Source organism: Cimex lectularius, unplaced genomic scaffold (assembly GCF_000648675.2).
Source record: "Cimex lectularius strain Harlan isolate CLEC.00 unplaced genomic scaffold, Clec_2.1 scaffold93, whole genome shotgun sequence".
Taxonomy (NCBI): domain Eukaryota; kingdom Metazoa; phylum Arthropoda; class Insecta; order Hemiptera; family Cimicidae; genus Cimex; species Cimex lectularius.
This window is the reverse complement of record NW_019392669.1, coordinates 10,034-35,062: the sequence shown is the minus strand read 5'-3', so window position 1 is coordinate 35,062 and position 25,029 is coordinate 10,034. Positions and strand designations below refer to the sequence as shown.

The window sequence follows — 25,029 nt, the reverse complement described above, 5'->3', positions numbered from 1 at the left end:
GTTTATTTATTCAAATCTATATGTGTATAAAACAGGTGACTGACAGAAGACCAAACCGTTGGATCTAAAGGGTTGAAATTTCGACAGTGCATTCTAATAATGACATGGATAGCAGCTAAGAAAGGATGTTTTGAAATTCCATCCCTAAGGGGATCATAACACAATTTTTTACCAAGTATAGAGCGGAGGTGAACTGAAGATGAAAAAAATTGAAAAACAAAGCAAGAATTCTAGTTGATATTGATCAACCTCCGTAGTTTAAATTGATGTATTATATTAGAAAGCCTTACTAGCACTGCAACACAGAAAGGTACATTAGAACAGTCCCCTGTGGGCAAAGTTGAAGGTAAAAGCTAGTTACTTACAAAAGGACGTACACCAAAATGAACGATATGAACCTGTTAACAAAAGCCGATAGGCAGACAAAAATTATTAGATCACAATATCATTGCAATACTATATTCTTTTGTTGTATTTATGTTATTTTATTGTAGCCTTTCCAATTGGTTTTAACCAACTGATGTCAGATGCCATCCATTTTGAAATAAAATTTAGAAATTCACATTTCTATGTTTACTTTTTAACTATTAATATCATCGTTATTATAATTAAAACGAAATAAGTAAATGCTGTTTCACATAAACAATTCGTTATTTTAACAAAAATGGTGGGGGGCTTGCAATTTTTATTGATTAGGGTTGCACTTCCTGAAATGTTTATATTCTAACTCATAAGTTCATTTATGTGAAATGAATAATATATTTCTATTACAATTTAAATTGTTAAATTGAGTACGTCAGAAATGTTTGTTATTAATTTATTGCAAGAAGGGAAAAAGTTTAAGTTTAGTCGATATTTTTTAAGTTGGCAGCACTTCTTGGCGCGGAAGTGGGAGTCTTCCAGGTTTGAAAAGTGTTTCAGTTTTCTATCTTCAGACGTGTGTGAAAAAAGTTGAATTATTTCTCGCTATGGAGAACGAAATGAAGTCAATTTCGCAGCCGGGCGTGTCGAATACGTTAAGGAGAAGAACGAATTTCGGCCAAACAGTTCATTCCCAGCCGAATTTGGAGAACCCCGAGCCGAGGGCAGAGCCCATCGAGACTATGACCCAAGAAGGGGACATTTTCGACGGCGAGTGTATTGAAGATATGAAAAAATTCGAACCGGACGAATTATTCGAAAAGTACAAAGAGCTAGGAGGTGAGCTTGAAAAGCACCTACGCCAGTTGGAAAGCAAGAATTCTCTCCTCGTCAACGTTTTGGGCCAATGCAACAACGAATGCGAATTGCTGAGACAGCAGAAAGACTTCCAGCAGAAGGCACTAGTCGAGCTTCAGCTCAAGGTCGAACACCTCAGCTCAAAAGAACAAGCTCTTATTCAAGAGTGCTTCGAAGAAAGGGACTTCAAGTAAGTCTTTCACACATATTTAATACAATAATTCTACAAAGTACAAACATCCAAAAAAAAAGGTTGTCTACCTGAGCGCACGGCACTGTGGGGCAAAGGCGACAAAAAATCGATTTCCTAAAAATTGAAATTGTGGTAATCTTGTACACTTTTCTTACAGTATTTGAGCCAGAGAATAACGATGTCATAATGATTTTACAGCTAAAAACAAAACGTATTCTCTGCTAAAACCTGAAAATTGTAAATTTTGTTAGATATACCTGTTACGTACTCGCTAGACCCTTATCTGCTGCAACCCTTCACATTCCTCCCTTATCACATCTGCACGTGTTCACTTCCAAGAAACCCCTCCTTCATTACATCCCCAAGCCTTTGCTAATATTAATATTTTTAATTGAATCCGTCTCGGGCTTTCATCGAGTATAGACCGAAGATTCCCTAATTGGAAGTGGTTATTCCAGTTTTGTATTTGCTTGCTGTTTAATAAATAGTATTCTTTTTTAAAACTAGTTTAATACACGCAAAACCATAATTTACAGCTATTTTCTGACTATTACCCCCATCCAGCCTGTCTATTCTTTCTTCTTTTTTAATTTAAACTTATTTCTATATCATTATCGTTTTTTTTAGGCAAACACATTTTTTTAGCTTTCTGAACAGGTATCCGCCGCGCCACAAACGCATTTCTATATCGCCATTTTTGGTAGATGATGAAAGATGGAATACTTTATTCCAAATACCAATTCAGTAATACGTTTTGTTAATTTGATCGTGGTCCGTCTATTCTCGCTTTTTTCAGCCACATTGTTTTTTTTTTGCTTTACCGGCCAGGCATCCGCCACGCCACAAACGCATTTTTGGAATATCGCCATTTTTGGTAGATGATTAAAGATTGTGTACATTATTCCAAATAAATAAATAATTTAATAAATTTTGTTTTAGTTGTTTTAAAATCAGTATTTTTTTTTTTTTTTTTACTTTAATTGACCGTCTGTAATAATCGTGGTCTATTCTCACTGGGTCCCTGCATTCGACATACAAATGAACTTTTCAAAAACAGACTCCGAGACTTCATATAACCTCGTAGTTAAAAAACTTCGTAAAATATTTATAAAAAAAAAATACAAGTGTCTAGTTTTATTTTGTCTTTGAGTTTATGTTGAATGGCTTCAGCTAGTCCACCACAATCAATAAAAATTAAGCGGATAAAACGTAAATGTACACGTAGTATGTATAACGTTATGTTTCTTTAGGTTGCAGCTCATAAACGAGGAATTTCAAACGGCATTCAACAATAATAACTACATAATGGATACCATTTCGAAAATGAATGACATTCTCAAATCTGACAGAGATGACTTCGACAGGCTACTTACTGCAATTGTCGATGAGTTGAAACTGACAGAAACATCCGGGCGAAACTACATTAAAAAAATGAGAGAACTATTACAAGTCTGTTAGTACTTTAATATATTTTAATATAAGCCTAGGTGTTTTACGTTTGGGGATGGATTTTTTTAGACGAATCTGAAAACACCTCGTTGAACAATTCCATACAAGAGATCGATAAGGAGCTCGAGTTCACGATTGAACTCTTTAAAAATAACAAACAGATCAAGTTAGAAAAGAGAACATCTATTGAACAGAAAAAGAAATCACTGGAAACTATTTCCGACAAAATTACAGAGAATTGTAGAGAAATTGAAGAAGTGAGTATGCCCTGTGCTAATTTATAACAGACAAAACCGAGTCTTTTGTTTTCAGTATAAAAAGAAAATAGTCGAAATGGAGTTGAACGCGAATTATCTCGATCAAAATTACAACGAAAAAAGCGAGGCTAATAGAAATTCATTGAATCAGAAAAGAAATGAGTATTTTACATTATATATTTAAACATACAGTTTAATGTGATACTTATAAAAAGGATCTCTTCAGGTTAGAAATCCTGTGCAATTCTATAGTTGAGAAAAAGCAAATGCTGGTAAGAAACGAAGTTGAATTTGACGATCTCGTTGAAGAGAACAACCGCCTCCTTTCACAAATTGACTTGATCCTTGCCGAAAAGGAAGAGCTTTTGAAAGTAAACAAAACAAAAATGTTCAAAATGCAATGTACTCCCTTTTAATGTTATAACATTCTAGGAAATAGAAGGGACGACAAACATCGTCGGCAAGCTCAAATCGCAACTTGAAACTGAAAGAAGTCAGTGTTGCAAAATGGAAAAGCTTCCAGAGGTGCTTCACGTACTCGACGAACAAGAAGTCTCGATCAAGAGTGAAAAAGACAAAACGATAGAGCTGACGAAAGACAAAATGGCCGGGATTGAAAGGCTTTTGAAGGAGCTGGCACTGGTCGAAGCAGAAGACGCCGACCTTTCTAGTCAAATAACAGAAATCAACAAAAGCAACGCTGAAAAAAAGAGAATCGTTGCTTCCACTGACGAAGAGTTGACTTCGGCCACGTTGGCTTATGAAAATACTAAGTTAGTCCATTCCTTTTGATCTCAATCGGTCGAGTTAGATTTCGACATTTGTTCTTTCCGTTTAGAAACGAAGCGGATCGACTAACGGCTTTGGAAAAAGAATTGAACGATTTGGCCGGCGAATTCGAAGCCGGAAATCAGGCGTTGATGCTTTTAGACAAAGAAATTGAAAGATTCAATAAAGAAATCAATGAAACACAAAAGAAAACGCGTGATATAGATATCGTCATGAATAAACAAAACGAGGTAAGATGTAAATAATTGGGAAATTTTTTCTCGGAGTCGAAGGGATGGTGTGCTTTGGTCTTTTCCGGAAGTCAGTTTGGTCTGCCTATTACAGACATTATTACAGGCATACCAAAATGACCGGAATACGCTCAACGCGCAAATATATACTAAAACGCCAAACATTTTTAGGAAAAGATTAAGAAATCGGAAGAGATGAATATTTGGAATGAAAGTTACGACGTTATACAAGAGATGCTGGAAGATATCGTTGAAAATATCGAAGAGATTTTGAAAACAAAAGAGTCCAGCGGGAAAATCGACGAACTGAAAGCAGAATTGCAAAACGTCGATGAGACGCTACAAGAGCTGCAGGCCCAGAAAGCTCAAAATTTCGTTTCGATAACTAATTCCCACTTGTTCGAAGTCGACGTACGTTTTAAAAACAAAACGGATTGATTTTTTTAATTATTTTAAACTATTTTTACCTTTTAAAGAGGTTGAAGGAGCAAATTAAAAAATTGACCTTGACGACTCAAGCGTATTTGAACAAGAAAGAAGAGTGCCTGAAACGTTATAAAAATGCGGTGCCGACGATTCAAGTTGAGTGCAACACAAACAAAAGAATAGCTGCACAAGCGTTGAATAAACTATCGGAAAAAATGAAAATTGGGGTAAGCGTGTGTAGCAGTTTCTAGGCATAATTATAATGTAAAAAGCGGGAAAAAAAGCGAGAGAGAAAGATGGTGATAGGTAGAGAGAGTGGAGGGGGCGAGGAAGAGGGGGTGTGAGGGAGAGGGAGGTAGGGTGAGAGAGAGGGAGGTAGGGNTAAAATTGTATAAAATAAATCACCAAATAAAAACTTCAAAAAAGTATTATATGGAATCATCCTCGATTTACGAGGCACGTGTGCATTTTTTGATTGTGAATGTTTAAAAAAAAAGGAAAGGAAAGGCGGACAAACTTAATATAATATTTATTTATTGATATGTATCTGTTTAATTAATTAATTTTAGTTAATCATTTAGTATGTTAGTTTTATTAATTAATTTTAACTGTTTGGACACTTAAAGATGGACTGTCTGGAAGAAATGATAGAATTCTACAGACATATACAGGAGAAGACGCATGGCGAGGATACCCGAGCCACAAAATATTTAAGGGTCTGCACAGGCATCAACCAACAGTTGTCGGTAAGCTAGGGTCCCGTTTAAATGGTACTTTTTTTTTCATTAACGTATTTGTTTGTAGAATCCGATGTCCCAAATGTTAAAATACACCGGGTTGAAAAACATCGACTTGAAATCTCCCACTTATAAAACGTACAGACAGGTAATTTTTTAAAAACGTTTTCTTCATTGGGAAAACTTTAGAGGGACGAGTTTGTTTTCAGGTCTTCGACACGTTCAGAGAGAAATTTATAAACCTTTTCACAGATCAGAGCCTTACTTTGAAAGACAAAAAGGACAATGTAAAAAAAACGTCTCTTTCAAAGCGCCTCATGTCAAATTGTAACTTGATTTTATTATTTTGGCAGATCGTCGGAATGGCAGTCAGTATCTATGGAAAGTTACCGAACGTTCCGAGAGTGGAAAGTCCCTGCGAGTCCCTTGTCTCAAGCACAAGCACAATGGTAAAAATAATATAATATCTTTTTCGTAGATTGTTATCATTTTTTTGTTTGTTTTTTAATTCACAGACTCCGTAGAATGTCTTATACAAAGGATCTATGTTGTATGTGTTTCTTTTGTGCATACTTTCTATTTCTCCATGTAGTTTATTTTCATTTTCGTATCTTTCTTAAATATATTGTAATATATTTATTCGAGTGTTACATGAAATCCATTCTGTTTCAGATCTGATTTAAAACGTATTTTCTGTATATAAATAAATTAATTTTTTGGTTGTTTTTTTATTTTTTTGAAAACTGAACGATATTGAAGATTTTAGTCCGCGCCGCTGAGGGTCGCCTTTATCATCGTCCAGGTTATGTTTACATCGTGAACAATGCTGTTTTCCATGGACATACCATGAAGAAGGACCGACTATTTAAAAATTACAATGGTAATATATTAAAAACAATATAATAGTCAGTCAACGTGTTTTTAATTTTTAATTAATTTATAATAAAATCTGTTTTATAAGCTTCTAAATTAAGAACAGTGGTTTCAAGTGCTAATGGCATGCATTAAAATAAAAACCACTATTTAAAAATATTATTATTCATACATTATGTATAGGTGGAAGAACATATTTGGCCAACCTTAAAATGTGAAGTTAAACTGCACAATGAAAGGCGTACACATGAAGCGTTTTCTAACATGCTAATGAATATGCGTTTTACCTGAAAATATTCTCTTTTTTTTCAATTATGACAGAAATGTAACTTTTGACATCCTGATTGATGAAATTTAAAAAAAACCTGATTGTGGAACATGTAGTGTAGCGATTATTATATTTATTCTTATTACTATTATCACTCATGTCCTTCACAGCAATCACAAATTACTATATCTCGTCAACCAATCCGTTCTTCACATTTCAGTGATTTAGAGGTGGTTTTACAGTACAGCATTGCAGCATGATACGGATGTTATGGAGATTTTTAGACTTGTCTAAAGTCTGGAGCTTTTAACTTCTCCAATGTATTTTTAAAAGTTGGATGCCCCCTTGTTCTGAAATGTCACATTATCTGTTTTATAAGGACTTTTTCATCTGGCGGATGGAATCCCCCATAAACTGAGGTCTTGATGAAATATTGCCCTTAATTAAGTGCAAAAAATCGCAATAGTTAATTGACATTCTAAAATAATCAATAGTAATTATCAGTTTTTTTTTTAAACTTATATTGTGGATTACATATGTGCCTTGAATAAAACAAGCACAATTTAAATTTTTTTACTGCTTTGGTATTGGAAATTAGAAGCAGTGGCTATTATTCCACAGAACAGTCTAAATCAGCATTGGATGAAATGATGAAAACTTCATATTCCTAACTTAAAAGCTTTTGCCTCCATAGTCTACAGTGTCCTGTCAGCAAGTCTACAATCTTTCCAATCCTAATGCGTCCTAAATTTAATAATTCTGACATTAATTTCTGCTGATTCGAGTCTATACAAGCCTCCAATCTACAAAGTCCTGAGAGCAATTCTACTATCATTCTAGTTGATAACTGTTACTAACAGCCTGTTAGTTTCTAGTTAGTTATTTTGCATACCTTTTCTGTACAATTTCGATTTGCAATTCATCCCTCCTTTGAGCATGTTTGGTTAGGCTTATAAAAATTTTTTCTTTACTTTTTCTGAGGATTACATATGTAACGAATAAAACAAGCACAATTTAAGTTTTTTTTATTGGACATTGGAAACAGCGGCCATTATTCGATAGAACAAAGGTTCAACGGGCATCCATTGAAATTATGAAAAAATCAAATTCAAAAGTTTTTTGGAAAAATGACACGACAAAATAAAACTAATAAAAATGGAAGGAAATATAAAGAGATTGTTTTTTGTGTATTGTAAATATAAAGAGAAAGAGTGACTTAGTTTTTTGTGTATTGTAAACAATAAGAGAGCGACGAATCTCCTTGATAAGAGCTCATTAACACGTTAAAACCAAAATAAAAGATACGATTAAGATTAAATAATAAATTCCCCGGTAAAAGCGTATATTAAAAATAATGCGGATAACGTATAAATTCGGTCAAATTTACCTTTTCCCCGTCCGACCGGTCAGACGCTTTTTTACTTTCAAACTTCAAACGGGCGACTCGTCGGCACGGATCGACTTTCGTCACGAAATCCGCCGAAAACTAGGTTTACCGAACGAACGAACAATGTGCCTCGAAGGATCGAACGCCGCCGGCTGATCGCGTCGAAGGCAGAAACTCGACCGGGATGGAACAGCTGAAGAACGAGATCAAGTCCTTGCTCACGAGCAGCAGGAGGAAGAGGACTTCACTCGACGACTTGATGCGCGATTACAAGGACTTTGTTGGACGTCCTCTTCCTTTCGGACAGTTCGGATGCCGACACCCCGTCGACCTCCTGAGGCAAATGTCAGACGTCATCTTGGTAAAACACTACATAACTATAATACTACTTTTTAAGTACCACATCTTACAAAAAGACCAGTTTTGATAGAATTGATAAAACACAAACTACAAATAGAAAATATTCTATCCATTGAAATAATTTCTATTGTCTTCAGACCCTCCAAACAACAAGCAACGTCAAAAATCCATTTTTGAAATTTAAAAAAAAAAAAAAAAATAGACTACTCTAATATAGCGGTAGGATGTTGTAGGCCCCCAGCTTTAATACTCGGTTTAGGAGATTATTTGTAAACCGAGAGATGCGGTCTGGTGTGACATAGGCTTAGAAAAACATTTTCTTTATAGTGCCATTTCTATCTATATTGAGATCATCTTCAGGGCCTGGGATTTATAAACATTGTTTTCATTTGTGTGGTTTCATTAACAAAATGATCAATCTGCAGATAATCTACATAGGGTTCCAATCTTCGTAGAGGTCTTTAATTATCCCATCCACCACCCCGCCCTCCTGAGAGAGACCCCATACCGGCGGACATCGGCCTCTAGACTGACCTATTTTCTTGTATGGGGGAAAATGGAAGCATAACGCCTTTCTTACGCTCTAAACGAGGGGTACGAGGAAGGAAGAGATCATTAGACGGATGAAAAAAGATGCTGGGTTCACCGAGCTTTCGGTGCTTTATAGTGCCATCATCAGGGCTTACCCAAGAATGAAGAAAACGTTTAATATGAAAGACTAGTACAATTGTTTTGGGTTTAAGGCTATGGAGCAATGGCCAGCATAATACATTTTGATGGTGAAAACGGACATCTTACTGAAATTTGACTAAAGGTTCAACTATTTTTTTTGTTCTGACTAGCAATTTCTTTCAGGTATTTTGTGATCACAGAGAATATTTACAAAAATTGCTTTTTTATATGTTTAAAACTAAATTATAGATATTTACAGAAACTATGTACAAAAGATTAAAAATTAATGAGAGAGAGAGAGAGAGAGAGAGAGAGAGAGAGAGAGAGAGAGAGAGAGAGAGAGAGAGAGCGACCCTGACTGATCAATCATGGCAGTCCAACCGGAGGCGACAGGTTTGTCGCTCTCTCTCGTTAATTTTTAAAATGGTGTCAAAGGTGTGTGTACGCTAAAGGTGTCATCTGGGACTACTGATTCCTAGTTTGTTGGTTTTTAGCCCATTACTGCCCAAATTATTTCCCATAAAAGAAGTTTTATATAAATACTAGCTTTCACCTGTGACTTCGTCCACACGAATGATTGTGATGAGATACTAGGAAGTAGGGTTTGTACTTCCCAAGTACATTCCTCTGACTCAATCCTTCTCAAAAGTATTAGGTCGTTGACTTGCTGGTACAATTTCATTCCCTAGGTTTTTCCTCTATGCTAGTTTGCTACTTTAATTCTCCATCAAGCCGTTGCTTCGCATTTGAAGATGATATGGGTGAATGGTTCTTCGTCCTCGTTACATAGTCTGTAAATGGGATCATTGTTATACATGCCCGTGTTGTGTAGATGTTTTCTCAGATGCCATTGACAGGTTAATAGTCCTATCACTCCTCTAAGTCTATCACTCCCCAACTGCAAAAGTGAGTTTGCCAGTCTTGATGAGGGTTGTTTTAGCATAAGTTTACTGCGTCTAGTTTCACTAGATTTATCCACTTCCGCTTTTATTTTATTTGGATCTATTCTTCAATGGAGAAGTCTGTATTTGTTTTTGTTATCCCAAGTATAGGTTCGAGGCCTATGTATGGTCATGTAGATCCTCCTCTGGCCGGTGTGTCTGCTTTTTCATTACCCAAAATCCTTTTGTGTCCTGGCATACAAGATATCATCAGGTTGTTGTGTTTCTCCAGGTTTTGGAGATTTTGGAAGCATTCACTGACTAATTTTGATCTGATTTATTTACACAATAAAGCTTTGATAGCTGCTTGACTATCAGATATTATGAGGATGTTTTGGCCAGTGTAACCTCTTTTAAGATTTTCTAGGGCACAAGTGTTGATGGCATGTATGTGAAGACCGAAGTGTACTTCCCTAATGAGTTTGATTGCTCATATCTTGCGCTTGTACAAAAAACACCCGATCCGGTTCCTTTGTTTTGGAGCCATCTGTATACTATATCATTGTATATGATGCTCTCCTAAGTTCTTCCTCTCCTCTTAGTCTGTTGAGACTTTATAGGATGTTGTAAAGAATGTTTCCAGGATCATGTAGTCAGTCTCCATTTCTAAGAATGAATGTCTGATTTTATTTTATTATGGTTGTGTGCCCGAATTGTTTAATTCCCATCCAATTTGATTGTTTTTGGAGCCTAAATGAGCTTTTCCTAGATAGATAGATAGATAGATAGATAGAATGATAATGTAAGAGCCGGCCTCTTTACCCGTGTACTGTGAACAGTATCGGTCTATTGTGTATTTCCATTTTTTTAATCTTGTGCTCCTTGTTAAGCTTGTCAAAGATCGAAATGTTGGCATGATAAAAAAAAAAAAATGTTTTTTTGAAAACCTACATCACACCAGGACTGCACCTCACGATCTCCAAATAATCCAACAATAGGTTTATCATCCTGCAGACCCCATGAGGAAATCTCTTTATTTTTATTGTCTGAGCAGGCTGAGATCCAATTATTTAAATTGCATTTCCTTCTCATCGATATTTTTTTCTTTTTATTGAAAACGTTTAATTTTAAACTGATTACTCATAAAGCAAAACATAGACGAATTTGTTAATCAAACCTGGCCATATTGCTTTCATCCTTTTGAGCTCTTCACACTGTATTGGATTATAGATTAATGTTGTTTTTATAAAGTGAAAATATTTGTGTTTATCAAACAACAAAACCATTGAAGCCCAAACAAACAGGATTTTTGGTAGGACCTCATAATATAAATTGATATCAACTGTACGATCTAACAAATAACACCATAACTAAAATTAAAAAATTGTTGGAGTCTCCCTACTGATGAATGTGTAGCTCAATCGTTTCCAGTCTTCTCGACTCACCTATCCCTGCATTTAAGCAGTGAGCACTTGCATAATACAATAAAGGAATTATTTGAGGAAGCATGTATCTGTAGACATATTATAAAGCTTCTTGTCAATGTCGACATGCAGTCAGCACTCTACAAATGCAAGATGTCAGCTCTGAATATGTGTATAAAGACGATCCGATATGATCTTTAGAATTAAAAATAGTTTTTATCATTTGGCCAGTTTGATATTTCATAATGATGCTTGAGAATAGGCTATTATTATTACAAAGGATAAAATAGTAATAAATTTGGAGCCAAGGTGGTTAGAGTCATTCGACTTGCATTTGCCACACTAACGGTTCAGGGTTCACATCCATGGAATTTTAATTGGCACTATGTAAAAGGTGTTGTGAAGTGATTTGACCCCTTGTCTACGACCCCAAAGGGTTGAATGTTAAGTCCTGCATGACAGCAATTACTTTACCATAGTAATAAACGATTATTTAATAATCAATTAACAGTCACCAAATACCACGCATTAGTAATAAACTTTATTTTGTCCATTTCATTTTTTTTTCAAAAATCAATTAAGATAAGTTCAACACAAGGGCAAACTCTAGGGAAGATAGGGCAAGCGGGATCAGAGATAATCGATGTTTGATGATCAGAGATTTTTTTTTTAACATTTGTAAGTTTGTTGGGTTCAAATGCAGGGACATTGACTTTGAACCCGGGACCTTTACATTACAGTGATGAGCACCGCGTCAACACTTAAACCGTTGCGCCCACCTACACCCCCCCGCACATATTCTTTAAAACAATAAAATAATAATAAATAATTATTTTAATAACATGCAATATATGATGCAATCACAGCAATTAAAAAAATGTTAGTAAACAAAACATCACATGTTCCTTGTGACAAATATACTAAAAACCTTTAGTCTAATTTGACATTTTATGGTATCTGGCTTAAAACAAATTTAAATTGACTTGAGAGCCTGTTGTATGTTTGTGTTTATATTTGAATTTTTAAATATTTATTTAGTTATTTTTATTTTTAATTAATTTTTTGTAGATACATCATGACCCAAGGTTTGGTTTTTTTATGCAGCCAGTAAATAACAGCCGTTCTTCTCATATATCAGACTTAATCCAAAATCAAAGAAAGACGAGAGGAAGGGCAACCCCTCAATTTTTTTTCAATAGTAAGTCGAATAAATTGAAAAATGTAATCTAACAAGAAGTTTACTTTTTACTTTCCTTCATCTTTTCTGCTATGGCTAATTTTTTATTAATTTAATTTTACGTTTGCTGCGAAGTTTTATTTTATTAATTTTTTAAAAATATTTTTTAATTATTTATTTATTTTTTGAGACGAGAGAGAGAGAGAGAGAGAGAGAGAGAGAGAGAGAGATGATTTTTTGTAAGAGACGCTAAAACTTATAATTTAATAATGTCAATATACCCGAGACAAAGCCTAATATTATTTAATAAAAATATTTTAATTGAGGGATTATGGCTTTACGTACTATGCACATTAGCCAATGCCAGACAATATGTTATGCGTATCGTTTTGGATGGAAGGGTATTGTGAAAAAAAGGCCAGAGGCGATGGCGGGAATTGAACCCCGTCCACGGGGTCTATGAGCTGAGTCTCTCACGCTAACCACTCGGCTACCGTGGCCCCGAGTCAGCCTCTTTATGATCTACACTACCAATGGTCTGTTGTGCATATCCAGTGTTGTCTAAAGCTCCTCATTAACCTTAAGGCTTTTTACCAGACCCTAAAGCTTTTTCAAGGACTCTAGTATGTAACCCTTCAGGTCCGGGGTTTTCCTCTTGCAGGCGTAGGAATCTCAGCTTACATAAGCCTTCATACCAACAGAGGACATGTTCCGTTGTTTCTTTGTCCAGGTAATATTGGCACTGGTTTGTTTCTGCCATGCCTAGTCTATACATATGCTTCCAGTATACAGTGTCTAGTCAGCAGTTCTACCAGCAATCTAATCCTAATGTCCTATATTTAGTAGTTCTGCCATTAGTTTCTGCTGCTCTGAGTGCTGAATGTGCTTCCAGAGTCTACAGTATCTATCAGCAGCCTACTATCATTCTAGTCCTAACCGTCCTAGATTTAGTAGAACTGCCATTTTTATGATGGTCCTTTGACGAACTTTTTCTGATGCCTCTATCCTTGGCAAGTATCCTAAGTATTGAACGGAATACTTACGTTTCATCCACTGTCTGACAAATCCACAATTTGGGCAGTTTGGTATGCTACAAAAGGATTCAGGACTAATAAGTGTCCCCATTAAGCTTTCATTTGCCAGTTTTTGACCTCTTTGTTGCCCATGTATGTGCACTGGAGGTACCCAGACAAACGTGATTTTGTTGTTTTCCCCAATGTCTGACAAGGATGCAATTCTAATGCAACAACTGGACCACCACAAATGCGGTAATTGCGCTCAGTACCTGGCCGTCCGAGTTTCTGCTGTATACTCTACCAGGTATTTTAATTTGAAATTTTTGATCAAATTTGAATTTAGGGGTCATGACTTCAACTGCATCCCCACCCAGCCTGAAGCTCCTCCCAAACCTTTAGTTTCTTCTTGTTGCAAGTAAATTATTCGAGCCTGACCCTATGAATTGTTTAGTGGTGGTATATTCAGGACTTCCAGGGTTTCAGATTTCATTGATGATCCTGTAGTACGAAATTAATTAATTTCATTTCATATGAAATTTTGCTATTTCAGCAGATATAACAAAGTATATATTTTTTATGCTATAAAATTTTCAATATTTTATTATTTAATTTTTAAATATTTATTTATATGTTTTTCTAAACAATAGATTAATATGGTAACATAAACACTTAATAATTTTGACAATATATACAATGTATAGTTTATTTTTGACTTAGGTTTGTATATGTGGTTGAAAATTCAACTTGACCAAAATTTAAATGTGACTTTTTAGATTCAAATTTAAAATATCATTACTGGCAACCCAAACAGAGACATTTTGAGAAGGAAGAAATTTATGAGGGCCTGAAAGAAGAGAGTCAAGACGTAAAATTGGCACCTACGAGTACACAGAGCGAGCCAAACAATCAAACCGAGAAAAAAGTAGAATCTGGCACGATGACGAGTCAATCAGAAAAGTTTACAGCTGGCAGCACTTCTAAGTCGAGCGCCTCAACTGTTCTCCAGCCGTCTGTCACATCGAATTGTGACTCCGGGAACGAAAGCGATCTCATCGCTAAGAAAAAAAACCGTCCTAAAACTGATGCAAACATCTCGGAATTCAGCAGCGTGAAAGACGTGAAAATAGAGGAGCCGGAGATGTCAAAGATTTGCAGCAGGAAGTGTACATACATTCAGTCTGCTTCTTTCAAATCTGGTGCAAAGCAAGGTCCAAATGTCACACCACATGAAAACTCTGATAATTTGTATGATTTGAATGATGTAAGTGATTTCAACTGTTCGCCTTTTGACAAAGTCAAATGTCCTACAATCAAGAGACCTGGTACGTTTCATTTTGTGCCAAACCCAAATGTTGATTAGCAGATCAAATTTATTAACAACATTTGCCTATACTTATTATGCTAAAACATTGTGGATTGGTGCAAGATTTATTTACATTTTTATTGGGACATGATTGATCAGTTTTATTTTTAGAAAATGTCCCTTCTGCTGTGAGCTTGAAAGATGACTTGGAGTAAGTAAAATCTCTATGTGACGTTATGCCGTTTATACTTTAATTTACATTTTCAGGTGTACTAATGATGCAATCAGTCTGAAAATGAAGGAGAACTTCTATAAAATTCTTGAAAACCACCCCGAGGGAATTCCTATGTCGAATTTTTTTTCAAAGTACAAGGTAAGACTGTTTCAGCACTCCGCTTTGAAAAAGTTTTATATTAATAAATTCTGCAGGAAGAATTCGGCATCCCGCTCTCCACATTCTCAATCGGGTTCACTTCCCCACGTGAAATGGTGATGCATTACCCTAATATTTTCGCATACGAAAAGACAAAACTGTGCCAAGAGTGGATTTTATTCGATGCCAGGATTAATCCTAAAAAGCGCACCAAGGAAAATGGTATACTATCGACTAGTAGGTTATTGGGGGGAAAAAATGATTTGAACTGTGTTTCAGATTCAACATGGCTGCCGATAATGGTCTTGGACAATTTGGCCACGATTGCCCAAGATTTCCCTGAAGGTATCAAAGGGGAGGAGGTTCTTAAAAAGTATTCGGTAAAATATCATCTACCAAAATATGATAAATTCAATCATCTGTTTGTAGTTATTTGTTTTTGTTGTTGTACAACTTATTTTTGAAGGAGCGGTACGGGACGGAGATAAACTGGAGTGTACTGGGGTTTGACACCATCTCTTCATTCCTGGTGCGCTGCCCGAGTATAAAAACAAAACTCAAGGGTGATGAGTGTATCGTATTTCCAAAGAACTGGGGGAAGAAGAAGTCTGATACAACCGTAGTTCAGTCAGCGTTGCCGACCCAGGACGAAGTAACCATCCCAATCTTTCATCCTTTTCAACTCTACAAAAGTTTATTTTCAGATGAAATACCTTTGGAAACAATACTTCAAAGAGGATGTCTGCGATCCTACATTCAGTTTTAAAAAGATGGAATTGCCCAATCAACAACACATCAAAATCATCTTCTCTGACATACACTCTCCAAAACTATTTTGGATACAGTTTCACGAGAGCAATTATAAACTTGTTAAACTGATGTACGATCTCAAGTGAGTTGACTTATTTTAATTTGCATTTAGTGTAGAACTGCATTTGCCAAAGTTTTCAGCATATTCTATGATGAGTACGAGGAGGAGTATACACTTGATCATAATGTAATAAAACCAGGTTTAGCATGTGCGATTAAATTTCCATGTGATGAAAGATGGCACCGGGCAAAGATTATGAGTGTCGTCAATGACTCAACAGTCAGAGTAGGTTTTTATTTTGACAAACAATAAAATTTAGGTTAAAATAATTTTTTTTCATTGATAAATATTTATAAAAGGCTGGTTTGGTGCTTTTTAGGTTTATTATGTCGATTATGGCACGGTCATGGATACACCGGTCTCCGATTTGCGTGCCCTCCATAAGAATTTCTCTGAATTCCCCATGTTTGCAGTGAGCGCCACGATGTATGGTATCGCACCTCTGAACGAAAGCGGCTATACGGCGCAAGCCGCCAGCTACCTGTTCGATCAGTTCAGCGGGAAGAGCCTTTACGCTCAGATCGTCAAGGTCAACATTGATGACCCTGAACTTGAGCTGCTCCTGTGCGACACGTCTAAAGAGCAAGACGTCAACGTAAATGAAATGATGATCAATAAAGGCTTCGCAATATGGTCAGCTGCAAAAGTAAATTTCTATTCACCTAAAAATTATTTAAATTAAATTAAACCATATTTGCCTATAATTGACCATTTAAATATTAATTAATAATTATTATTCTTTTTGTGTTTGTTTTACTTGCATTACAAGAACATCTCCCCTCCCTTTTTTTTTTAAGTTTTGAGGTTGTGAACACATTCAATTCTGGTCGGAACTTCAATTTATAATCTCCTGGACAGCAAATTTATTTAAAAATTATTTTTCTATTTATTATGACCTGCCTTCTATGTGGCTTGGGAGTTGGGAACAGTTTGGCTCCCTCCCCTGAAGCTCAGCTTCATTATTTTATTTTTTTATTTTATTTTAACGGATTTGGGTTTTCTAATTGGACATGTGTCTAATGTTGGAAAATACTGCCTAGTTGGTCAAAGCTAGAGAGTCTGGAAGCCCTGGCACCATTAACCAGAGAGAGAAGAGAGACGCACCATTAACAGTTTTTTTATTTTGTTATTTTAATTGGCTGTCTCTTTACTGAGAGGTCAGCCTCATTGAACGTGTTAAAACTAATTTTAAAGATTAAACTTCAGTATATTTAACTCAGCAATTTAATTTTTTTTCACCCCCAACAGACAGTCGTTAAAAAAGAGAAAAGAGAAAGGATCCTCGACGAGTCCTCAGTTCAAATGTTTTACCAGGTAAAAAAAAAACTTTTAGGAATTTCCGAGCGTCATCTTTATTCTCGATTATGTAGTTGTTTCCAGGTTGGCTGTACGAAAGTGACGAAAACACCACAAAAGATATTTCCAATGCCACAGACGTAAATTTATTTTCAAATTTTCAATGAGGGTTTTTTGTTATTATGATTCCTACAAAGTTTTTTTTCCAGGCACTCGACACTTGTGTTAGAAATGAAATAGCGCCGCTGAACCTTGAGAATTTCTCATGCTGCAAGAGGCACATCCTCAGAGCGTTTTTTCAAAGCAATCCAGTAAATAGAAAATCTATTCAATGAACCAGAAATGGTATTTTTAATCCTGATCGATTTGTTAGGTGAAGATGTGCAAGATGTGGAATATGATAATATCCAGGTATTCGACCCAGCTCGAAGACACCTTGCTTAACACTCTTCTAGAAGAGATCGACGCAAAAGACTTTCAGGATAAACTGCTCCTAAGGTCGTGTACGAACGGAAATTCAAAAAGCTCAAAGTCCGAATTGAAAAATTGTTTAAACACCCAGCAGGTTTGTTTATTTATATTTATATTATATTTATGTTTATATTTTAAACAAATTGTAAGTGTTTAAATTTCTTTCCCTCAGGAAAATTTCGTTCTGGAGGAGAATATGACATTTTATAATGAAAAGAAGAGTACTGATAATAGTAACGTTCACATAGAGAAGAAACTTCAGTAATATCCTTTTATTATAAATTAATTCTTCTAATCTTTACATGCAACATTACATATTTATTATTACTACTTTTTTTTCAGGCAACACCGTGGTGATTTAAATACTTCCCAAAGAAAGAAACACCGTAAAAAGAAAACAATATTAGAGGCTGGTAAGTTTTTATTTATTTATTTTAGGCTGTAATTTAATTTATATTTATTTTAAAATATATTAGATACATTATTATAAACTGTTGCTGGGTTGAACCTACAATTTCAGTTTTCTACCAGGCAAGTTTCATGTCTATATTTATTAGGTGGCTTTGGTACTTTTGATTTTCAGAAGAAAAAAAACTTTCAAAATATAAATGTATTTTATTTTTAATCCAAAACATAATTTCCTACGTTTTCTGTAACATGCCAATGTTTTGGTGGCAGAGATATCCCGTTTTTGTAAAAGTCTGTTGACAGATGAGAAGAAATCGGTATGTCTGATTTTCAGAGTGTTTACATTCAAAAATTCCAAGAGGTCGTCTTAGTGGAACACGTAAAAATCGGTTTCCAGCGTAACTCGGAGATTTTTCTCTGAGTAAATGCAGTTGTGTGGGGACTGTCGATGTTTCGTCTATTCACCAGTGCTGAACGTTTTTTCGTTCAACGTTGCCCCAAAACTTTCTAGCTTGACACAGTGTACTACTGCCGTAACAGTTTGGTTGTGCATGGTTATTAATAAATTATTCCTAGAATGTCACAAAAACCTTAATGAAGATGCAATCCTGCTCTTGACGTCGACAGTGGCGTTTCATTCTTTTTGAAAACGGACCTACAGCATTTAAAAAATTTTTAAAAGATTAGTATCAGGTTCCATTCATCTAAATAATCTGATAATACTTTTGAGTCCAGTAAATACAATCCCATACATACACCTGCCTGGGTATAAAATTGATTTTTTAAAATCATTTTAACCTGCTTGTCTGTCAACCTCATCTCAAAAATAAACAAAATTCCTTCAATTACAGTAGTAAATATTTATGAATTAATTCAACAAAATGTAATTGCTTTTCACCCACACATCCACGTACACACACAGCTTCGACAAAACAGCTTTTTATTCTTAATATATTGTCAATTTTTCTTTTGTTTTTCTTAAAATTGTTTCAGAGGGGAGGAAGTAAAGTGTCTTTTGACTACGCCCAACAATGTTTAACCCAATTAAAAGAGTACTTTTATTACTTGCCGACCAATTTATTGTCCAAACCAAATTTTTACAGACTTAAGAAGAAAAAATTAACCCTAAAAAAATTTGTAATTTATTTAATTTAGTTATTCCATTAGTTCAAAATTATAAATGCTATGTTTACAAATAAATATTGTGATTTGTAGGATTAGATTTGTTACGGGTAAAACAGCCCACTTGATGATTTCTTAATTAGTTCAAAGATAAAGTATTTATTTTTGTTTAATATCATTGACATGCAATTATTTATGGGGGACCGCGGTAGCCGAGTGGTTAGCATGAGAGACTCTCACGCCGCGGTCGTGGGTTCGATTCCCACCGTCACCTCTGGCCCTTTTTTCACAATAAACCCCCCCCCCAATTTGAACATACTATTTATGAAATGTTTTCCCTCTTTATATTATTCAGGTTTCACTTTACAAATTCATTAGGGTTGATGTTCAGTAACGGGTGGTTTTTTTTTAGCTTCCATGGTGGTTTTTTGCGAATCCATTATATTACAAAGTTGGTCCATTTTTTGCCAATAATTTTCAGACTTTCAGGACCTTCAGTCAACCAACTTATCACTCAAGGGCTTTTTACAAGCAACTTGTCCATGCAACATTAAGACAATTCTAGTGCACGCTAATGCTACAAGTTACATGTTAAAGTACAGACTACAGTGTGCTATAATTTTAAATCCAGTTGATGAGAACCTGCTAACTTTATGTTTTACGACGTTCTGATTTTATTTGTTGTCTTTTGTTTGGCCGGTTTGTTTGGATAAGTTATTTGATGGTAAGTCTAGAACATCCAAGATCTATACTTACAGGAATGATCAATGTTTAGCAACGGGCCAAAATTTCATATTTTACACAAGCCGAAGGTTGTGGGTTCTAATCCCGCTCATGACACTAGCTTTTTCATCTCAACCTTAAATATATAAAGTATAGTTAATTAAAATTTTACACAAGGTTTGACTTTTGATTCGTAGCTTTCTTTCCTGCATGGTTAGAGATGGTGTCATTTCAATATTCTTTAGCACCAAAGGCTTGAAAAGGCGAATAACAAAACCCATTTCATAAGACTGTAAAATGGCAATAACCCGTTCCACATTAAGTCAAGCCTCGTTAGCCATCTTTTATTAGCGATTTTATTTATTTTTTTAATTTTTTTTAATGCATAGTGGACACAAAGTTGTTAAGTACAGAACTTTCAGCTCCGTCTAAAATGTCTCTAGTTCTGTGAAGTGTTGAATTGTTCATATTTTGCTATGTCAAGTCTTCATAAGCGGGCTTTTGCGATTCATTCTGTTGTAAAATTAGAACTGCTACATATTATGCCCCGCCTCCTGCAGTTCACATCCCAAGCAACTGGAACCCACAAGAGGGATTATAAAAAAATAAATAAAAAGCTCCATAGCTGTCAAGCGGAGCGTGCACATCTTTTCATTCAACCCCCTTTCATGCCCGAGATAAAATAATAATAAAAGGCTGTGGCCCTTTTGAGTGGGCCATTGTCGCAATAACGGGGCAATATTCGGCAAATAACTAGCCGGTTAAAGCTGAGACTAGGCACTAATAAAACGAAACAAGAAATTATAAGACTCCAAATTTTTTGGGTGATTCTATGCTCCAAAATATCAAACATATATCCGCCACTTCTTGTGAATAGGCCCTTGTTTTACCAAAAATTTTTTTTGAAAGTTGAAATTTTACGTATTTTCATATTTTTATTTCGCCTTTCTACTTGCTCAGGTGAATGTCATTTTACAGCATTTTTTATGTAGATTGCAATAAAAATACAGGAAATAAAAATGGGGCTATTTTTGGAAGTACTCACTACTAACTCCACTTTTAAAACTACTTTTGCTGATTCCACTTTTCCAATAACGTGTTTGTTATAAATAGACTTAAGGAAATTTTTTATGAATTGACTTAGGGGTTAACAAAGCTTTTTTAAAAATCTAATTTTAGTCTCAATTAAATGAGCATTTTTTTTTCTTTTCTTTTAAATTAGGGTTCGCAACAGCAGAGGTGATATCAACCCTTGGGTTGGCGGTGTTTTTGATAAAAAGTCCATTTGTGAGTATGTCGGGTTCAAATGCAGGGCCACTGGATTCGAACCCTGGCCCTTTACCTTACAGTGATGAGCGCTGTGTCAACGCCTAAACCGTTGCGGCCACCGAAACCCCAAAGCATAAATCGTTATTTACGGTATTAAAAGATATAATTTTTGTGTATTCATTTGATTATTAGTTAACATAAAAATTACTATCTACAATGCAATGTGTGTATATTTTCAAAAACAGTCCGTAAGCCAAGTGGGTCAGAAAATAGTCAAAACTTGGATTTGACCTCATTGTCGTGATTCTAGCATTATAAAACCCTTACATACCACAATTTTGCAGAAATTGTTATAAATTAATTTTTTGACTAATTATTTCGAAGACCTTCTGCGTGACTGACTTCCTAATACAAGCTCTAACATCATTTTTCTCAAAATCTAGGAGACCGATTTTCATGGTTGGTAATTCGTTTTAAAGAAATTATCAAGTACATTTTATAACTCTATCAAATATTAAAATCAGACTATTATTATTTTTATTTTTTAAAGAGGTTAATTTCTGCCAAACAATTGTGCTGTTTTGTATTTTAGTTCAAAAACTAAGTTCCTCTTTTCAAATGGTCTGTTTGACGTTAACAATCCTTCTAGCCATTTTTGAATTTTAACCGTTTCAATCAGATATTCTGGTAATGACTTCATCAAAAATCAGACAATTTTATTTAGGGGTAAAAATTTTTTGAATTTAAATTCAAACCAAAATTTATGACTTGAAAAATATTTGCTTTTTAGAAATTTTTTGGTTATTGATAAACTTTGTTGGCTTTTCTATTTTTTTATTGCAATCTACATTAAAAAAAATGCTGTGAAATGGTATATTTACTTAGTTGATTTGAGCAAGTAGAAAAGCGAAATAAAAATATATGTGACTTAATTTACCTAATGACTTGAAAATATTTGCTTTTTAGAATTTTTTTGGTAATTGATCAACTTTGTTAGCTTTTCTATATTTTTATTGCAATCTACATTTTGAAAAAATGCTGTAAAATGGTATATTCACTTGTTTCAATTTCAACTTTCAAAATTTTTTGTTTGGCAAAACTAGGGCCTAATCACAAGAAGTGTGTATACGTGGAGTTTCCTCGAATTTACTCTAAAATATATGGTTAGGTTTGAACTTAATTGATCCCAATGAAACAACCACGGGCGGTTATTATCCGCACTGCCAAGCTGTAAATAATTTTTGATTCACCTCAACTTATCTATATACAGTCAGAATCACATTTAAATAATCGTATGTCAATGAGGATTATCTTTAAACAATTTTTTGAGGTTTAAGTCATCGCTGTAGTTCTTGTGTTACCACAGTGTTGCTACTATAAATTTTAACAGTTTTAAAAATATTGTTGTACTTTGATTTGTAATGTCCAAATACAATGTTGAAATTTGAAAAGTTAGTATTTCAATACAAAATGGCCTTGTTTGTCTTTTCGTTTTGCCAGAATGGGCGTTAATTCAACCCCGGTCGAAATTTTTTTTTTTTAATTTTTATTTACCTCCGATAAGGTAAAGTGAAGTTTGATGTAGCCCATGATGGTTTTAGAAAAATTAAGTAATCCAAATTGTACACGGACTAGGGTATTTTTGGACAGTTTAATTCTTGTACTTTAGACATTCAAGTTTAAAAACAAAAGGAATTTGGATGTGTGAATTTTCTTAGGCAAGGAAGGAAAAAAATAAGGTAAGCCTTTTAAGGATGGCTTAATTTTGTGCTTTTGCCTGAATAGATTTGCTTATTTAAAAGTATAGCATGTGTAGTGTTAACATGGTTGTATTTGCTCTTAGAAAAGACGTTTGGTGAGTGTTGAATGAAAAATGAATTCAAAAGTTTCTTTTTGATGTCTGATGCTTTCCCTGCATTTCGTTTAAATAATCCACAGGCTCAGAGTTAAAAATGCACATTTTTTTTTACTTAGTATTTTATTACATGGTAAAATACAGTTGGCGACAAAATTATAAACTGCCATACCTTTCTCTTTTTTTCATCCTTTTTTAATTCCAAGCTTGGGCATTTGTTTCTGCTGGGTACTAAATTTTAAATGAATTATTGAAATTTTAAATATAAATACTTAGGTGCTGAACACAGTGGTATTTGGAAAAAAAAACAAAACTAATTTTCGATATTCGCTGGTGCAAAATGTTCTGTACACTCCAAAAATAACATTTAGATGTGATAACGCTGGCATTTTTAATTTGTTTTAAACTTTGCTTTAAAAACTATTACTACTTCTATCTTATAATTTTAATGGAATCATAACAAACCAAAATTACCAAAATTCAAAATAATTTTGTCGTGAACTGTATGGTGTTTATTTATTATTCGCTGTGCACCTCTATTATAACTTTTTGTGAAATTACATGATTTTTAACAAGTATCTTCTCATGAATGTTTCTCCGGTGCAGTAATCGATGATTCAGGGAGCAAACTTTGCCTCGTACTCTTCAAAAACACCGTGTGCGTCGTGTATCAGCAGCTGATCAGCCTTTTTGCCAAGGGCGTCCCCGAGAAGCTCATCGATCACAGGCTCCAGTCCCAATCTTTGGAACCGGATTTGGTGCAGATTACGCTCAAGGCACACCCGACCCTTTACGAAGAGATTGGAAAATTGTTAGTACGCAAAGTCACTAAGCACAAAATGTGTAAATTTGTAATTGTTTTAATGCTGACCAATATGTTTTTTCCTTCAATCAAAACTTATATCATAATTCCCTTCGTTTTAGCTGCCCGGCACAAAAGAGGGACAGGAAAAATCTCTATCTCCTCCCGTTGAAACAGGCGAGAAGGTTTTTGGAAGTAATCGCACCAAGTTTTAACAAAAGACCTTATGAAACTATCGAGGTAATTTTGTAACGATCATGCTTTAAAAACAAATTGATTTAACGTGGGTTTTTTTCTTAGCACCTTGCCAACGATTGTCACCCGGATCATGAGTATTGGTTTGAAACGGAAGAAAATTAATGTAAGCTAGCTGTTTTTTTTAACAAACTATTTTCCTTTATTATAATTAGAGTTGATCATTGCATTTGTTTAGAGTTTTCGTGGTGTAATCAAAGTACTGGTTTTAGCCAGTAATTACAATTGTTAACAATTCAGACGTAACCGATCATTTGCCGACTGAGCACCCATTGATATTTCTTTTGTATTGTTTATTTAACACTTGTACATTTTTGTTAATATCTTTTATACATTGTAAACTCTTTTTTTTCTTTGCTTTAACAAAATACAAACTTTTTCTTTGTATGTGTTAATTGATTTTGTAAAACACACTCAGGGGCCGTTACAGTTATGGCGTGTACACTAAGGAAAAGATCCTGGGGTTCTCAGACCCTTCTAAACAAAAACAAAAAATTACACATCCCTATGCCCATTCTAAAGAAACCTTAGAAAAAAAAGAAAGATGGTATGGTGTGTAGATTTTTAACAGAATCACTTTAAAATATTAGTTCTGAAACATCAAGCGAAATTGGAAAAAATTAAAGATTTTAGAAATAATTTTAATTCAAATCTAAAGGCCCAGCCAGATAGAAAGCAATTTACAACAGCCAGAAGTGATCCAGTGGTCATTGTCGCAGTCTGAGATATGGAGTTGTCACAAAGAATTGAGATAAGAGTGGTTGAGTTTAATCTTTTTCATCTTGAGAGCGTACAATGTTTTCTCACTTATTTTTATTTTATTTTTCCTTTTTTCTGTTGTTTTTGTGTATGAGTTGCTCTACTTCTATTAGCAATTTTGCAAGAAAAATTGGAATTCCAAGCAATTATTTAAATATTTCTGTT

General features: G+C 34.7%; 2 protein-coding genes across 9 annotated transcripts; both read left to right on the top strand.

The window, feature by feature from the left end:
* The first annotated feature begins 856 nt into the window (after positions 1–856).
* LOC106672110 (interaptin-like) lies at positions 857–6,158 on the top strand. 4 transcript variants are annotated; one of them, XM_014403272.2, is made up of 15 exons: positions 857–1,408; positions 2,662–2,864; positions 2,930–3,117; positions 3,173–3,279; positions 3,344–3,488; positions 3,550–3,890; positions 3,956–4,136; positions 4,308–4,547; positions 4,613–4,789; positions 5,189–5,308; positions 5,367–5,447; positions 5,509–5,586; positions 5,653–5,748; positions 5,815–5,849; positions 5,972–6,158. In XM_014403272.2, the coding sequence occupies exons 1-14, from the start codon at positions 969–971 to the stop codon at positions 5,821–5,823; spliced, it is 2,406 nt and encodes an 801-aa protein (XP_014258758.1). In that variant the 5' UTR covers positions 857–968; the 3' UTR covers positions 5,824–5,849; positions 5,972–6,158. The 4 variants fall into 4 exon arrangements, with proteins under 4 accessions (XP_014258758.1, XP_014258760.1, XP_014258761.1 ...); XM_014403274.2 differs by having other exon boundaries at positions 6,059–6,101; XM_014403275.2 differs by lacking the exon at positions 5,815–5,849 and having other exon boundaries at positions 5,972–6,064.
* Positions 6,098–24,464, top strand: LOC106672109 (tudor domain-containing protein 5-like). 5 transcript variants are annotated; one of them, XM_014403266.2, is made up of 21 exons: positions 7,618–8,188; positions 12,233–12,362; positions 14,131–14,679; positions 14,832–14,871; positions 14,928–15,033; positions 15,090–15,255; positions 15,313–15,413; positions 15,500–15,685; positions 15,738–15,925; positions 15,985–16,129; positions 16,224–16,550; positions 17,153–17,218; positions 17,275–17,340; positions 17,410–17,511; positions 17,574–17,765; positions 17,844–17,932; positions 18,014–18,084; positions 23,655–23,859; positions 23,973–24,090; positions 24,151–24,211; positions 24,284–24,464. In XM_014403266.2, the coding sequence occupies exons 1-20, from the start codon at positions 8,012–8,014 to the stop codon at positions 24,208–24,210; spliced, it is 3,084 nt and encodes a 1,027-aa protein (XP_014258752.1). In that variant the 5' UTR covers positions 7,618–8,011; the 3' UTR covers position 24,211; positions 24,284–24,464. The 5 variants fall into 5 exon arrangements, with proteins under 5 accessions (XP_024080992.1, XP_014258757.1, XP_014258752.1 ...); XM_024225224.1 differs by lacking the exon at positions 7,618–8,188 and adding an exon at positions 6,098–6,179 and having other exon boundaries at positions 24,151–24,463; XM_014403267.2 differs by having other exon boundaries at positions 24,151–24,464.
* Positions 24,465–25,029: the final 565 nt, after the last annotated feature.